Genomic DNA, 18,054 nt, shown 5'->3' with positions numbered 1-18,054 from the left:
AAGAAGCCTGATGTGATTAAAATGTGCTTGTGCAAACAAGTAATCGTGTGCTCACAGCAACTAATTGCATGCACTCCATGGGCAAAAACATCCTGTTACCATTCTGCAAATAGGTGGCTCTTTGCCTGGAGTTACAGCTTCCAATGTCTGTTTAATGTGCACAGCCGGGGAGCCAGTATTTGGAATAACATTTTCACATGGCTCCTGCTGCTTTTCTGTTTTCTCCTTTGAAGTGCTCTGCTCCTCTGCCCCCCTGGGCTGTGAGGCTCTGCCCTTCTGCAAATTCCCCTGTGAGCGCTGAAGACCAGACTGCAGTAGCCTCATCAGGCGATAGTGGTCTGGACATGAGTTTTGACAATGTGGCCAGAGAGGAAAAAGGCTGAAGCATTGAAATGTAAAATAGGAAGAAGTAGCAGCAGTTTTATATGGTGGCTTGAACCCATTCTTTCCCATAGCACTATACGAAGTGACAATTGAGTGCCAGTTGTATTGACAGACTTGTATTCATTGTGACTGTTCAACAGCAACTGCTCTCAATTAGGTAACCGCACTTTATCTCCCTTTAATTCTGTGGTTCTGCAGGATTCAAGAAAAGAACCATTCACTTTCCTTTCTGTTTATAATTTGTCTTCTAATTTGTTTACAGCTTTTGGGCTTCCTCAGATTCAAATTAATTAATGGCTTATCCAGCGGCTGGAGCAGAGAAAGCCTTGGCTGTGCATCGGCTCTACTGCCATCTTGCTTTTAAGGCTCCTGTGGTTTCTCAGTCTCTGAATCTCGGTTTCCCCATCAGTAAAACAAAGATGAGAACTCCCTTGCAGGGATGTAGGTTGCTTTGAATCATTTTGATGACTGTTCTGCCGAGAACAGCTATGCAGAGGTCATTAGCTGAACTTGTCTGAAAGTTGAGGTGGAAAAGTTATAAAACATGTGGCTAATGGTCTTCTCCAAACTTTGCATTCCTGTGGGAATGGCTGGCTATTGTTTTTGCCCATCTTTGTATTTTATCTAATGGCACAGGATCCAGAAGGATATATAGAACAGGAAAGTGTATGTAAAATAGCTGAATCAGGGAATAATAAAAACGTCCTGTAAAGGCATTGTTGAAAATACGGTGGGAATGTAACAAAAGGCTTCCTTGTACAGCCAGATAATGATAATAATAAAAATCAACTTAGCAAGGTTAGTAAATCTTTAAATACAAAAGGCAGCATGAAGGCTAGCTAAAACTGAGAAATCAGGAGTTCTTAGGCACTGAAATTTGGGACTGTGCAGTCAAGGGGGATTTGTCATTTCTTTTTATGACGCCAGGATTTCAACTATGATTACAGTGGATCACATGAATTTCCAAACTAGATCATGCCAGTCTACCTTGTCCAGTAACATGTGTGGGGCGATGGCCAAAGCAAACTGCTTGGGGAAGGGAGAGGGACAGGGACAGCCCGAGCTGGTGGCCATGGACAATCCAGCCTGTGCAGAAACCTCTTGCAACAGCCCCAGTCAGTGAGATGATACTTGCTGGATGCATAAAAGCAAAGAGCAAAAGCTCTTGGTATTAAATTCTAATGTAACTCTGGAGATTGTTGTTATTCATGTAAAAATTGTTTTAAAATCCTTTTATCACCCTTAACTTCAGTGCTGTAACAAGGAGTTCCACATATTAACAGTTCATTTGATTAAAAAAAATGTATTTTTTCTTTCCTCAATTTTAAATATATTGCCTTTTTGCTACAGTGAGTCTGTCCCTATGCTGTCATGATGGGAGATATCAGGACGAAAGTTTGGTATTTCTTTTTGTTACTTCTCTGCTGCTGCTGTGTGTTTCATCCCGTTTTCCCCTCTGAAGAGTGTAGACCCAATCTTTTCAATCCCCTCTCTTCTGATAGAAGCCTCTCCAGCTTTCTAATATTTATGGTACCCATTTCTGAGCGTTTTGTTTGTTCATTTTTTTCTCATGTATTTTTGATGCAAGGTAGGAAGACTGGAACGCTGCATTCCAGTGATTCATAAAGCGGCATTTTAATACTTAATCTAGTTCTTTTTGCTGTGTAATATTTTACATATTCTGAGTAGTTGCTGGAGCTGGAGAGGAGGTTTCCTTATTCTCAGTAATGCTCAAGTTTATGCGTCAAGGGCTGTAACCAATTTAGAACCAAGTACAGTACCTGAATAACTAAAATTATTCCTTCATCTGTACACAACCTCCCATTTCTCAACAATGATTTTATTTCAGCATTGTGCTCATCATTTATTGACCACTTTTGAGTGCCTTTAAAGTTTCTGACAGCCTTCTCCGTTTGTAACCTGAATAATGTTATATTATCTCTAGCTCTGTGTATTGCATCAAATGGATGCGTCTGATAAGATTTGGGGGTTATCCTTTATTAACCTTCTCCTCATACTGAAATTGTGGACTGTGTAGCCCTCAAAATGAAAACAATGGGTCTTTGCTTTCTCTCTTTTAAGTGCTATCTGACTTGAGCATGTTCCAAACCTGGACTAATGACTGGTCTTAATAGACATTTGTGCTGTAAGAATGAAACTTCTGGAGTAGCCTGACCCTTGAGTAACTGACTTGAAAATTTTTCCTTTATTCTAGTAGTACCGTTAATTTTTTTACAGTGGCAAAATAAGACTATGAAAAGGAAGAAAGTACCAATAAAAAGTGCTTGTGAATTTGTCAAGGATGTGCCTTGGCACAGCAAAAAGATTTTGGTGCCAATTCACTGTAGATAAATCACCAGAAATGCAGCTATGATTGATACAGAAGCCAGTGTAGTTAGGGCTACTTTAAATGTGGATTACTGAATATAGTTAGAGGTGTATTTGGTTGAGGCATCTATAACAAGGTGTTTTAAACCGTGACATCTTTAATGTGAGACTGTGTGTGTGAGTTATGCTTAATACAGGCAGCCTTAATTGAAAGAGTGTTTAACAAATGCCTGTTTAATGAAGGCTTGGGAGAGAAAGAGAAAATTATAACAGAGAGAATGTGCTGAGGTGCCGAATTTAGATGTGCATGACTTAAAAGAAAAAAGAACCCACTGCCCAAGCAATTTCCTTAAAGGCTGAGTTGACCTTCTTTCTTGAAATAGGAGGCCAGGTCTGAAGTTTCTACTTTTACCTATTTATCTGGTGCGTGGTTTATAGTTTCTTTTGGCTGAAGCTGAAGAACAAAGACACAGGGTAGCCGGGAGGGTTTCAACATTTTCAAAGACAATTTCATGTAAAATTCCCATATGCATTTATCTTGAGGCCAAGTATGAGCCTGGGAAATTGCAGCTCAGTGGAGCCTTTTTGAGGCTGTCATGAGCAGCAGGAACAGAAGAGAGAGGCTGGGAATACTCCGGGGCCCTAAATGCCAAATAGTCTGGGATGCAGGTGAGACTCATGAACAAAACAGCTGAGAAAGGAGGGAAGATGGCAGTGGCCCTGGTAGTGCCCATCGGATTCGAGGCAGCTGCAGGGGGATATGAAAGCGGAAAGAACAGATTTGGCAGATGTGCGTCAAGGAGCCTCCACGTATGCAAGCAAGGTCTGGAGGTAAAGAAGAAGGAAGGAAGCTGGCAGGGCAGGCCGAGTTCTGTTCTGATGGTCGTGTCAGTCTGGAGGTGTCTTAAGCTCAGTAAGATTTACAGCGGTGTAAAACTAGTGTGAGATTCAGGCCAGAAGTAAGGGTTGAATCCTATGATTTCCTGCATCTCGCAGGATGTAGGCCAGTAATTCATACAGCAATTTCCACATCAAGACCGTAAACCCTAGCTGTATATATTGCTTAGAAACAGATTGTATGTATCATTTAGAAACAGATCTGTAATCTTAACTTTAATGTCACAGAATGAAGTCTATTGACTGCTTTTTTCAGTAAACTCCTTAAAAGGACCAACTCCTCCCACTGCTAAAATGCAGCTGATATGGATGCAAAAGGCAGTGCTTTGCACTGTGTTATTTCTTTAGGCATGAGACAACAGTTTTCTTACCAAATGCCACTTCTTCAGTTCAACCAATATCAAATTAAGATCAGCAAACCCTGTCCTGTTCCACCTGCTGTGTGCCGAGACAGGGTTTGCTTTTTGTTTCGTGTTTTCTTTTGGCTCTGCGCAAAGTCAATAGCAAAGCAATTTGAAATTGTGCCTTTTAGAGAAATTAAAAAGTGGTGAAGCCAAGCAATGTAATCCATGCAAATGATTTTGCCACTGCTGCTTTCTTCATTAAACTCCTCAAAACTGTAGCATGTATTAGGCTGTCATGCTGTATTTCTAAAGGAGAGAGGAGAACCAAAAGGTCTCTGCACAGAGTAAAGCGCTTATAAGCCCACAAATATTCTTTTGAAGATGTTTCTCTTATCTTACAAGGACATGCATCTTTTTGAAAACACTTTTGCTCAGAGACTGAAAGTCTTTCAGTTCGCAGCTAATCAAGTTGCATGTCTTTTGCATTTTAATTCTTTCCAAGTCCATCTCTTTCACACAGCATTGATTCTGAGCGTTTCTTTTCTCCCGGAGTAAGCAATCTTTGGGAACGTGTGTTTAACCTCTCTCTTCCAGCTCACTGTAGCATGAATGCCGTTCCCTGACACATCAAAGCTTTATGAACCTCAGATTTCAGCTCTCTGTCGTGCAAAAATAGAGCAGCAAGCCCTTGATACAGCTGGGAAAAGACACCTATATCAGTGAAAAAAGGGCAGCAGTGTGCCTGAGGTGGCAAGGGGGGATAATTGCTAGAGAGACAAAATAGTCTCCTGAGAGAGTGTGATGGAGTCTTCTAATGGACTCATTTTTATTCACTTTTTCTATTTGTCACATCTGAGACTTTAACAGTTAAATTCAGCTTTTGATTTTTGTTTTGTTTTGTTTTGTTTTTTTGTTTTACTTCTGTTGCCTTTTTAATGTGAGTCATTTCCTGTAATGCGCTCTTCTTCTGGGCACAGTGTGCTATATCCCCACGTTAAAGAGAAAGAAGTGGCACCATGTTTCTCTGAGGCTTTGCCTGTTATGTTCGGCTTCCCAGCTCTTCAGAATCAGGCTGCCTTTATTTCCAGTCCTGTAACAGCAATTAATCTTAGTGCTGAGATGCCTGTCAGTCACTCGGATATCCTAATGAAGCCTCTAGGAGAGGCCCCTCCACCTTTGTTCCAAGGCTCAAAGTTGCTGGTCTGATACTTTGTCGAGTGTTTTTTCTAATGCAGAAGTCCTGTTATCTAGAGACTATTCAAGCCTCCTACTTATCATCTTCCCATCTCTGTGCTTCAGTGATCATAAAGACATTGCAACTTTTGATCCTCTGCTTAGGATGTTGCATGGTTTACAAAAAAAGCTGCTAGCAATGGTGTGATTCCCTTCTGCTGAGTGGTCATTTTAGGAGGCTTTAAAACCCGTATAAAGCCACACTAGGATAGATGGGTTTTTTTGGTTTCCCAGAGGATGTTAGACCAATGAGAGTGACTGTCAAGGGAGAGAAAAGGAGAGTCAGACCTGAGGGAACTGCATAGGTGAGGCTTGGTTTTTGCTTACTTTAGTTTACAGTAAAACTGAGCCCTAGCTGAGGTGTCTGGCGGGGTGGGGAGGTTATGTTTGAGCATCAGCTCTGGGCCCCGAGTTCTGGGGTGAAAGCTCAGCTGGTTTGCAGAGTTGTCTCGAAAGAGCAGGTGTGTTGTAGGTAAAGGTATGCTGATATCGAATTGCCATGTCTTATAAATCCTGAGGACCTATGTGCATTTATCATTCTGATTTTTGCAACCTCAGTATGGCTAAACTCTTGTCAGTCTGGCCATAGGGGTGCACGTGATGTTGGAACATCAGGTGGCATCACAACAACATTGCAAGTCATAGTGATTGTGTGTTTATACAGTTCACAGTCCCCAGAGGTGAGCTGGAGACTTGGGACTGTTCTTCACCTGCTGCCCGAAGGCTGGCAAAGAGCCATGACAAATTATTATGGGAACATGCGAAACACAAGGCCACTCAGAGGAAAAGAAGGATTGCTTTTCCTACTCAGAGTCAATGATCTTTGAAAGGAACAGGTACATTGATTTTGTTCCTGTGCTGTGAATCGAGTGGAGAACTCAGCTTCAGGGGGTAGGTGTTATTTTTTTTCAATGCTGTCTGAGTTCTTGTTCTGCAGGAAAGTGTAAGTTCCTGTTTTGGAGATGAGGTATACAGCAGTGGAAAATGATGGAAAACGGACGGTGGCTGTCTCACATGCATTGCACGGTTTGAACTGTGGTGACCCAAGATCCTCCCTGGAAGGGACTTTGCCATGGATTTTATTTGGACTATGATTTTGGCCCAGTGGCTATCTGGTGACATATTGTCACCTGTGGTGTGGCATGGCTGACATGCAGCAGCCAGCCTTGCTTGTTTTACCCTGTGCAGTGAGACACAGATCCATTTTCTAGGCTAAATCCTGATTTTATTAACTGAAACAGAAAAGTTTTAACTGAACTAGAGCATCTTTCGCTCCTCAAGCAGTATCTTCAGTGTGGCTGGGCAGGAGGCCCAGGTCCTCTGTAGATCTGGGATCTCACTTTGGTCTGAAGAAAGGTTCTTGCTCTCCAGAAATTCCTGGTGGGTGATAGCTGGGGGAAGAAACTGGAGGGGATGGTTCATTGTGAAGAGGGAAATAGTGGAGGATGTGTGCTACAGTCTTCCAGTGGTTTGACTAGCCTCCTTCCCTTGTGCAAGAGGGGCACAGGGTAAGAAACACGCTTCTCTGAACCTCCCCTTCCTCCACTGTGGAGACTCGGTGTAACTGGGTGATACAACAGGAAAAGGTTGGTGGCAGCAAGAACAAATGTCCGCCTGCTGCATCCAGCTTCGCTGGGTCTGGAACGGGAATGTGACAACCTCGAAGCTGAACCTTGCTCTTTTTCCTTTTACAGAAGAGGTGATGCTGGCAGAGGAGGACAAGAACGCAGAAGAGAAGTCTCCTCTGGACGGTAGGTTGTTTTGCTGTGCAGTTGTCCTGTGGTCCGTGAGAGGTTTACGTGCTGTACGCTGACCTGGTTTTCCGTTGTAACCAAGAGGGTGTGAGGAACGTGCTCTTGCATGCGCTTGGAATAAGTCGGGCTAGAGTCCCTTTTCTTGTATCGGGTCTTTTTGAGGTTGTAGGTGGAGATGAGCAGTTATGAGACACATCGTTTTGGGTTGGGGATCTGCCCTGGGGGTCTGCCAGAGTCCCTACGCTGTCTGTGGGACTGCACCGCAATTGGGGCACCCGCCAGCCTCCGCCTCGCAGAGGCGGCCGTGTCTGCTCGCAGGCTGCGGAGGGGATAGGTCTCAGAGCGGATGCCAGGAGAGAAATACACGGACGATGAGAAGGCAGGGCTCTAAACCGAGGTTTCCAAATGGATTTGACTAAGAGACGAAGAGACTAAGACCCCTGTTACTTGTAAGCAGTAAGACATAACAGGGTGTGGTGATCCTGTTTCACGCCGTGTGGCCCTAGCGTTTCAGGATGACTGGAGGTGCTGAGCTTTCTGAGGCAGGTGCCGGGAGAACACGGAGACTGCTCTCCCTGCGCCTCAAGACTGCTGAGCTCTTAGGATGTGACAGTCAGTCAAAGTTCAGTTAAAGATTCTTCCCTCTCCCTTTTCTGACCATCTTTCGTCCTCCCATGTCTCCTCCTTTCCCCTCCCCTCCCTTTCCCTCCTCTTTTTTTTTCTCCTCCCATTCACTGTCAGGGAGGGCCGCCTCGGAAGGGCCGATTCAACAAGGCACGGCACCGGCAGAGACTAGCAGCGGCAGCAGCTACAACAGTGAGTGGATTGCAAATCACCAGGGGGCCAGGCGACCCAGCGGGGCACTGCTGCTCCCCCGAGGGCCTAGGTCACTAGTGACTCTTCCCCGGTCTTGCTGCGAGCTCGGTGCCTCCCGGTGCGTCGTGCACCCCTTAGCGTGGCCACCGGCCTGCCTTGGCCAGGCTGGCGATCTGCGCTCGGGAAGGACTCAGGGATGGACGAGCTGGGGGCTACGGAAGGTCAGGACTGAGGTGCGCTTGGCCAATCTTTGCGCGTGTGTGTGTGCGTGAGTGCGTGCGCTTGTGTGACGGGGGAAGTTTTGTCTGGTATGTGGGTGTAGCCAGGGCTTTTAGTCTGTAAGTGAAATGGGTATCTGGAGGACTAGTTTGAAAAGCCTAGTGGTGTAAGCAAACTAGAGGTGGGTATAGGCCATGGAATGAAGATTCAGGTATATCAAGGCTACATCTATACTAGTAAGCTAAACAAGCCTGGTGGTGTGCCTGGCCTTGAGGCTGATTGGCATGGAGCAGCCCACATCAATGCTAGTAAACTGTCTTGGTCTCCAAAAGAGCGGGGGTGTTGCATCCAACGTGCCTATAGAGATTGTCCCTGGCACACTCTAACTGCTGAACTACATCCAGGAATTTTGCGGGGAGAAGGTAAAGGAGAAGGTGCTCAATTCATCGCAGGGAGTGTTGTAAAACTTTACTATCGGATACTACCGGAGTTGGTTGTGTCCCAATGCTTGGGATGGTCCTGGACATGCTGGAATTTACTAGGACAGATGCAGCCTCATGGACCCAAAAGTTGGTATTGCTGGGACTGAGGATTCGGCCTACCGTTGGGTGGGGAAGAGAAGAACAAAAGAGGTTATTTGCAAAAACTGGATCCAGACCTTAGATTCAGAGGGTCCTTTCCTCTTTGAGCTTAGAGGCCTCTGAACCTGGATGATATGGTGGGTGTTTTCTTGAAGTGATATAAGCAATAAAGCCTGCTTTAGATGCTAAGGAAGGAAATGCAGCTGTTTCTCTGAAGGCAGGGAAATTCGTGTAGGGTGAAGGGATTCCCTCATAGGAACCTAAACTCAAGTTAGTTGCTACAGAGTGAATGGATTTGCTGTGTGTGCCTACTGGACAGTATGTATCACCACACCATGGGGTGTCTTACTGCTGATAGCAAATGGTGCTTAGTTACTGTATGTTTTTAAGCTGTTACAAAACTGTATCAACATATTTTTTTCTGATAGTTCTCAAGATTTGCAGGTAGGTGGCCGTGGGTGCAGAGTCCGCACTGTTCCTGGTGTCGCCCCCTCGTGCACCCTGGGCGAAGCAGCGCAGACTCCTCTGAGCCTTAGGGTGCAGTTCACTTTCCCTGTCTAGTAAAATGATGTAGTGATGTTTGCCTTCCCTACAAAAGATGCTGTGGGACAAAGTGTGTTTTCAAAGAGCTGTGACAGCCCCAGAGGAAAGGAATCATACAGTGGGTGCTACTAAGAATGCATTCGCTGATTTGTAGGAGTTGCTTTCAACATAGCATTTTGGCTGCTTAAGGCATTGCGATGTGGTAAACTGTATTGGAACACAGTAAATGCTGACTTCTTAATGGTGCACACTGTAAACAGCATTAATGTTCTTAATGGATAGTAGCACTCATGTCATAACTCACTGGGGTTCAGAATCACTCAGTGACCCTGCCCAGGCCTCTCTTCTGTGCTAAAAGGTCCGGCAGCTACAGCGATTCCCCCGCCTTCCTCCATCTGTTGGGATGAAGTGTAAGTGCACAGAATTCTGCCTGGCAAACCTTCAGGATCTAGAAGGTTAAATTAAAAATGACCCTGGCATGGAAGCATGTGGAGGCCCTGCAAGGTTGTAGATTGATTGATTTGCTACAGCTTACCCTTGTATGGCAGCTTCAGGCGGCATTGGGAAGTAAATGCTGGCCCTGGAGAATGAAGTGGGGGGGGGAGAGAGAATCCACTCTGAATGCTCACAAAATATTCTCTCTTTAATTTGCACACAGTGTTGAAAAGAGCTGCAATAAAGAAGAGCAAAAATGACCTGATTCATGCTGAAGAAGGTGAGGACCATTTCACAGACATTTGCTCCGTTGGTGAGTACTAGCTTCGCATTCCCCTAGGTTTAGATCTCCAGCTAAATGTGTTTGTGTTCTGTTTCCTCTGAGTCCTCGTCTGCTCCAGAAGCTGCAGTTTCTGGCCCAGAGCAAGTGCATCAGGCGCTCTCTCCTAGCCTTCTGCGAGGGAGCCAGATGCAGCTCCACTGCAAGGAGAATTACTACTGCTCTTGCAGCAGGAGCTGACTTCCCAAAGCAAGTGGCATCATGGCTTCACCCACTACTTCACACTGCCCAGCTCAGCTATTGCATGTCACACCATTTAAGAGAGCCCTGCCAAAACGCTTGGAGAATCCGTGCTGTGTTGGGCATGCTGTGATTCTGCTTGGAACATGCTCGTTTATGCTAATGAAACCCAAATATGTCAAATGACACCACTAAGCCTCATCTGTTGCAAGGAGTAGAGGAAGTGGACAGACATTTAGTCACATCTGTCACTAATGCACAGCATACAGTTTTGCAGACTTTGTTGAGTGAATGGTTGTTGGGAAAGCCTGGTCAGTAGTTCTGTGCTAATTCTCTAATGCTTGCCTTAGAAGAGGGTCTTTTTGCTGTTCTCCACATTTTTAAAGCCAGATATGGAGATAACACTTGTATGCATGTTATTACCTGTGTATCTCTGATGCTGAGTGTGTGTGGTTCCTGGTGTGAATTTGGTATCTTCCCCTCTGGAGAATAAGTTTGCGTCAGGCTGAAGAGGTTCTACTTGTTTTGCAGTTAGCCGAGAGCCAGTTCCCTCCTGAAACATTACCAGGTAGAGAGCAATGAGATGGATCTGGGGTTTGCAAGGGGAGGCAGGTTCTCCCAGCGCATGGCATCCTGCCTAAGGCTTTGGACATAAGCAGAAGAAAGGCCTTTTCAGTGATAGATTTTTACTTGCTAGCTGCGGACACATCTTCCTGATTGCTTTTCAGTTAGTTATTTTTCTTATTCTTGTCCCTGTGGCAGAGATTTTGTTTGAGTCTGTATTTTGTTTTGCTGCTGAAGCAGCAGATGTTCTCATTTAGCTTCCAAAGAAATGTCTTGGCACCCCAGCAACCATGAAGCAGCAATTCCTGGATATGTAAGGGTAGCAGCAAAACCAGTACATTTGAGAATACATGTCCATATATGCAAGCATGACTGCCTCAAATGGTCTTTGAAAATTTGGCACTTAACCTTTTAAGGGATTACAGTTGCTGCTGCTGGATTTTTTCCCCTTTAAATGAATGAAGATCTGATCAAGGGAAATGAAGTTTGCTCGGCATGTTACTGACACCACCTCCTGCTGTTGAATTGCCACAATCCCCCAAGCTATGAACAGGTTGCAGATTTTGGGGCTAAACTGCTGACACTTCTATGAGAGGATTGTTGCTGGAAGAGGGAGAAACTGCAGCAGCCTTGTGTGTTTTTGTTTTGTCTTGTTTTCATCTGAGGAGCTTGGGCCACTGCTCAGATAACAAGAAATGGTCATCTTTGCAACATATGTTTATGGCTGCAATAATTGAGATCCTTGCATTCACATCCAAGTCCCTCCAGGCTCTGGGCACCCATGCCACACAAACAGATCTTCAAACCCAGCATTTCAGGTGGTGATGGATGATGGAGCATCTGGACTCACAGATAATCTGATGCAGAGCTGGGAACTGTCTCGGGAGCATATGGCAGGGAAAATAACAGCAGTGCTTTCCACCTTCTGCGAGTGGTTCATCCACTTGGGAAAAGTGTTTTTGATTATGATGCATGGAAAATGGCAGAAAAGAAATGAATAGAGCAGATACTTCTGCAGGCTCCTGAAAAGACTGAAACTCTGCATAACATAAACAATTGGATCATATGGGCAATTATGCATAAAGAATATGTTTTCGAGAAAAGGTTTTTTTGGATGGTTTCCTTGCGCTATAATATCTTACTGATGGGAGCGCAAGGACTGTGGAAGAACTAACAATATAATTACTGAGTGCAAAGTAAAGATGCAGACAGAGTGGTAGATACTTTGACAGGTCTCTTGCTGGCTGTTGCCTGAATACGTTGCTCTTTAATTCAAACACAAGTACCTCAATGAGCCTTATAATTGCATTATAAAGCTCTACCATGGTAAACACTTCCAAGTGTGTTCTCTGGAATTATTCTTAAAATCTGTTCTTTTCTATCTTCCCAACTCTCAGCCTCTTTTCTGCCCTAATAAGCCAACAGCGGTAGACGTTGGCTCCTTTTGGTTTCCCACCCTCCACACTGTACCAGACAGTGGGTTATGCCTTCCCTTCAGTGTTGGACTGCCCAAAGTCTGCTACAGTTTTCCAAAAAAGAGCAAAATTCTCTTCTGTGAACTGCTCTGCAAATCTTTCTTCTCCTGCTTAGTTAAACCCTGATGCCTTTTAGACCAGGATATGCCCAGCCCTGTTTTCTCCAGTACAAGTAACTCAGATTTAGATCAATTTAAATAAATACAGAATGTGGCCTACTGTTGTTCTTTCCTTGAAGATCAGTAGAGCAACTAGCTAGGGGGTATAAGGGCAACAGACTGTTCCCATGCATGTGTGAGAGTATGGAGTTGGCTTGAATTTCTGAGAGGACTTTACCTGCTGAACAGTATTATGATGCTGATGCTGCCTATATCTTAAGCTCTCATTAATTTTGTTGCCTTCAAGCAATAGATGAGCATTGCCTTTTTTTTTTTTTAACTGCCAAGAGAAGGATTATCAAACTAACAGAACGACAGTACACCAAGCTTTTTGGCAAGGAGTTTGTTCAATGCCTGGCCAGGGCCAGCTCTGCATTTGGAGTGCTGTCACATAGCCGGTAGAAGGCCAGGCATGTGAGATGAAGCACAGAGCTTTCTGTTGTGGATGTGTGCAGCACACTCCTGTATGTAGTTGTGAGACTTGGAAGAGCCCATTAGTGTCACATCTGGATACTTTAGCCTTTCTGTGCTACTGCGTTTGATGTTAATTGGAAGATGAAACAACAAAGTGAGATTCCCGCCCCTTCTCTGCTTGGAAGTGTTGAAATGTAAGTGAGTGTGCTCAAAAATTTGGCTGCCACATCAAGAACATTGTGTTCATATAACTCACTTGGCCATCTTCAAGGACAGACCATGCAAATCACCTGTTCTCACGGTGCTCGGACCAAGCCAGTACAGTGTGTGTCCTGGTCAGCCCTACCTGCTAGGAAGTACCCTGCCATGACAGGGAAGGGCAATAGTAAATTAGCCTGCTGCAAGCCATCTTGAGACAAGGTTTGGTAGCAATCTCTGAGGGATGCCAGCACAGTATGAAACAGGTAGTGGACAGTCTGCAGCAATCAGGATTTGCCCTGCTTGCCACAGTGTTTGTGGCTGTTACAAAGGAACTCCAACCGATGCGTGTATTTATTACTAATGTGGGCTGAATTCGCCTGCCTCAGCACTGGCCGGAGATTGCCTTTTCATCATTCGTTTCAACAGTGCCTGCTACCTCAGGAGGAGAGCTTACATTAGAAATCATTTCTTCTATCAGCTCCCTATTGTTGAAACATTTGACTCTATTCCAGGGTTTCAGACTAGATTTGAAATGTAGCTGATACAGGCAGAACTGATACAAATGAGTAGCTGTGCCCAAAATGTGATGTACGGAGGCAGATCAAGCCCCATTCGGTGGAGATGCGTGAAGTGGGAGAGTAAAATAAGGAGACTTCTCTCCTTTCAGCAGTGAAAGGACTGGATCTCTGCCTGGTGCTCAGAGCAGGGGAAGTAGGGGCTAGCTTTACTCTTGCCACTAAGCTCCCCGAGGGTGTAGTCCCTGAAATTCAAGAGGAAACCCAGAGCTCTTCCCCTCTGGTTAGATGATGCTAATGTGGTGGAGTTGTGTCCGTCTCCTCTCTAAAGGACCACTAACGAGCTGTTCCCCTCACTTGGGGCAGGGAGCGATGGGGAGCTGAGACAAACTCATGTGCAGTTTTGCTCCCAGTGTCTCTGACAACGGGTGGGGATTTCAGTAGCCCCTGCGCTGTGTGGTGACTCGAGGTGCTCCTGAGCAGTGGCAGCACGGTGTTTCATGTGAGTGCCCTGGCATGCGGCATAGTTGGTTGGGGTCTCACCATGCTCCATACCATGGGGGGGGGAACCTCTGGGCCTGTTGCTTTCTGTCGCTCTAGTCAACCAGGAGCTCAGAGTTTATGAGTCACTGGCACATTCAAGGGGTTGGAAGCCCGATTCCTTTTGATGGCAGAGCTGGGCATTAATTCATAAAGTTTTAAAATCCCAGTCTTCATCCCTCATGATGTCTTTGCAAGCAAAATCTCCTGGTTCAGCTCGCTCTCAGTGTGACCGGCTTTCTGCTCAGCCGTGCATCTGGGCTGGGGAGAGAGGGCCTGTGCGCCTGTGAACCTCCTCCTTCCTTTCATCTGCCTGGATGCGGCATGGTGACGGTTCTTTCTGTCCCCCAATGCCCAGGGTCTCCTTTTGCCCGTGCCAGTTTGAAGAGCGGGAAGAACGAGAGCTCCTCCTACTTCCGGAGAAAAGAGAAAATGTTCCGGTTCTTCATCCGGCGCATGGTGAAAGCTCAGAGCTTCTACTGGGTTGTGCTCTGCGTGGTTGCCCTCAACACGCTCTGCGTTGCCATGGTGCACTATGATCAGCCGGAGAAGCTCACCACTGCTCTATGTGAGTACTGGGGATTGTGCCACCTTCTCAGGAAGCCTAGCGTTTTTGACAATTCTGTCACACCCTCATCAGTTCACAGCCTGAGGTCTGTTTTTGCAGCTTCCTATGGCTCACTCACGAAAGTTGCAAATGCATTAATGAGCAGTTCTAGTAACTCAAGATTAATCGAGTCATGTGATTCAGAAAAAACGCACCAGGACATGATACTGGTTTGAGATGATGTAGGAATGCGATCTTAGACTTACTCGAAACTTCAGATTCAAGCACATGCAAGTCTTGTAACACTGTAGGAGGATTTGTTATATAGAAGGTGTTATAAAGGGAGGGGGAATGAATATGCACTTTGGTAAATGCAGGTTTCTCCATCTGTCTAATTAGCAGCTGTCCAGGGAAGTGCAGAGTTCGTGCCACTTTGCAGCTGATCTGTATCCATGGATGGTTTGTGTTATGGAAATACATAAATCTCTGCCAGCAGCAATGACACTGTGACAATAGCATGTGCAGTGGCCAGTGTTACTTGGTAGAAAAACAGCCTGTAATGTTTATGGAATCATAAAGTAATTCACTACACTTCTAGCAATTATTGTCATGTTCTTTAAAAGGTTGTACTTTTACAGAAAGTCTTTTTTAATAACTGTATCTTCCATAATAATGATGCATGATCAGATGGGATAAATGTCACGATGCCCTTATGTGAAAATTTGTGCAGTACTGGTAGAAGTAATACCATACAGCAGATTATATTATACTTTATTTGAGCTTGGTATCTGCAGTGACCTATCAGTTTAGGCTTCAGATAAGTGCTTTAAAAGTATGATTTCTTTTTTAATTGCATATTGTTTTGTCCTATAATGAATAGTCAATGGACACAGCTTTCTGCAGTTAGATCTTTTACACGTCGCAGCCTTGCTCTGAGGTGGCAGCCTTGCTCATGAAGCCTTTCTTAACAAAAAGTAGAACGGGAGCTATACAGCTTTTTTCTTTTCTTTCAATGAAGGTTGTAGACTGTGACTCCCAGAGCTGAAAAACTGGAAGTTTGTGTAAACCGAGAATGTAAGAGTATGGTGACACTGGAATTGGGACACAGCAATTTTTTCCTCCTAAAGGAAAGGAAGGGAAGGGTTGGAGGGTTTGTTTCTGGAACGGTTGGCCAAGATCCTAATGGGATCAAATCTTTTGTCCAGCACTTGATATTCAGATGTTGCTAATTCAGAATTTGTCAGGCAAAGCTTCCAAAGCAAGAGAAGAGTAGAAAAGACCCAAGATATTTTGAACTGTCTGACTCAAACTCTGGCTTAGATCCTTAAAGATACTAAACTACCTAACTTTCATTCATTTCTATATAAATTAGATACTTAAGTATTTCTAGCTTGAGATACTCAGGCCTTACCTTATTATAAAGAAGGAAACTTTTGAAGTACTTTTTTTTTTTTCCATAAACCTAAAAGGTCAAGGCTACTAGCTGCTCTGACTTCAAAATTATCCCTGTTAATGTTTGCTGAAATATTTAATATCAGCAGGTAACTGGAGCTGTAATGAGAGATGCATAAGAAGGAGAGAAATTCCTTTCAACTCTTTCTCTTGCAAGATTTAGATTGAAAAGGGAAACAGACCACACAGAAAAATCAGTCTTGCTTATTAATTTCCTGAATTAAATAGAGGAAATAATAAGCTAGATTGGCAGAGTAATTAGAAGTTTGAGGCTTAGGATTTCCTCTTGAATTAGGACTAAATGTCTAGAAAAAAGCACTTTAAGTCTTTCAACTCAAAGAAGACTTCAAATTTCCAAACTCAGTTTTGGGAACACCTTATGGAGTAACTTTCCTAAGAGAACATTAAGAAATCTGTGAGCCAGCCCTATCTCTTTCAATGTTCATATGACAGTTAGAAGGAGTGTTTTAATTAATTAGAATTAAAAGCATGTCTCTGGGTGGGAAATGCATCTAGAATAGAGGCTGTAAATTATGCTCCCAACCTACCTCAGCTGAGGACAAGAATAGGAAAGGTTGAATTTGTATTGTGTCGTTGAACCGTGTGTTCTTGGGAGTTAAATATTCAGTATTTTCCCAGACAGAGGTGTTCTTCCTGTGCCTCTCTCGTTTGTCCTGTTCTGCCCTATATGTAGCTTTCCATCATTGCATTGCTGTTTTCGATGAGACTTTAGTAAGGGCTTTGCCAGTGAGGAAACACCTGGGGAGGCGTTTCACAAATTAATCGCTGAGGTTCAGTGAAAGAAATACTAGTAGATACAGGTACGTACAGCTGGAAACAGCACTGTAAGTTGGTGTGGGGTGACACAGACATAAAAGGTGGGTCACTTTCTTTAAGACCAGAAGCAGAAGTGCCATGGGTTCGTTTTGGGGAGGATTGTCTATAGCATTGGAGAGTTAGTCTACAGCATAGCAAAAATGGAAATACTGAGAAGATATAACATCATTTTTAGAACAAAGAACTTCTTAAAAAAAAAAAAAAAATGTCGGCTGAAATGGTTTGCAAGTTCAACCTCTTAAATTACAAGTGTCCCACACCTCCAGACCCTCTCAGCCTTCTAGGATGATAAGCTGTAGTATTTGTGTTTAGACCTGTCTTTTCATTGGTAATGTCCTAGAGGTTTCTGGCCATCTTCCTGGGGTAAGTCTCAAGGCATAATCTTTCCTACTAGTCTAAAGTTTGTAGCTGAATGCAGGGACTATTTGTGCATTAAGATATGTGGGACTACACGTTGATTAATGGTTATTTTGTTATTGTCATTACAGTAAGACTGAATTTGGTCCCTCTCACTCCTGCATATACTGAACCGCAGCCAGCCTGATAATCCCTGCATCAAATACGTTTGTGAACAAGCCCGTTTGTGGGATAGCCCTCAAGCAGTGCTCCTTTAAAGTCCTGTTCTGTCCAAGATTCATTCACAAATCCGTTAGATATAGGGAGAACAAGATACCATTAAACTAGGGGATTTTAAACAGCTTCTGGAAATTCTTGGCAAAATCCTTTTACTGTAAGAGTGACAGACTTTAAAAATGGCTTTAAAGTTAATCCGTGATGAGTGAACCTAGCTACAGAGGAGCAGAACTTGGCTGGTCTGATGTAGAGCAAGAGAAATGTAGCTGATTCTAATTATATTGTTATGTGGAGGATGCTTATAATTGAACTAGTGGGGAGTTTTGTGAACTATAGCAGCAGGAGAGAGAGGAGTGGAGTAAAGTCTGGGAGGATCTGCTAAACTCTGAAACTCTACTCAGGCACCTCTAATTCAATTATACCTGTCCCTCTGGGGAAACATTTAATTACATTACAAATTAATTTTACTTAAAGAATGGCTAGTAAAAGCCTATGGGTCTGCATTGATTTATTTTCCCTTCCTCTTTTCTTTTAATTTTTCTGTTGTTGAATTGTTCTGATTAGCTTTCCCTGCCTGATATTTCATTTTTGTGCAACTACTTTGAAAAACAAATTGTAGGAGCTTTAGAAAGGGACTTGGAATTTGTTTAGTTTCACTGAAACAGCTGTGTTTCACCCTGATGAGAAGTTCTTTGAATTCTCGGGGTATGGTGAATAGCAGAAC

General features: G+C 44.0%; 1 protein-coding gene across 1 annotated transcript in view; it reads left to right on the top strand.

Annotated features, from left to right (window-relative positions):
* CACNA1B (calcium voltage-gated channel subunit alpha1 B) overlaps window positions 1–18,054 on the top strand; it is a 317,072-nt gene that overhangs the window by 162,105 nt on the left and 136,913 nt on the right. The window contains exons 9-12 of the mRNA XM_067308827.1: window positions 6,881–6,937; window positions 7,682–7,756; window positions 9,758–9,847; window positions 14,280–14,489. Of these exons, the coding sequence (XP_067164928.1) occupies window positions 6,881–6,937; window positions 7,682–7,756; window positions 9,758–9,847; window positions 14,280–14,489 (432 nt within the window). The remainder of the gene's footprint in view (window positions 1–6,880; window positions 6,938–7,681; window positions 7,757–9,757; window positions 9,848–14,279; window positions 14,490–18,054) is intronic.

Source organism: Apteryx mantelli, chromosome 21 (genome assembly GCF_036417845.1).
Source record: "Apteryx mantelli isolate bAptMan1 chromosome 21, bAptMan1.hap1, whole genome shotgun sequence".
Classification (NCBI taxonomy): domain Eukaryota; kingdom Metazoa; phylum Chordata; class Aves; order Apterygiformes; family Apterygidae; genus Apteryx; species Apteryx mantelli.
The sequence above is the reverse complement of the archived record's forward strand: the minus strand, read 5'-3'. Positions and strand labels throughout refer to the sequence as shown.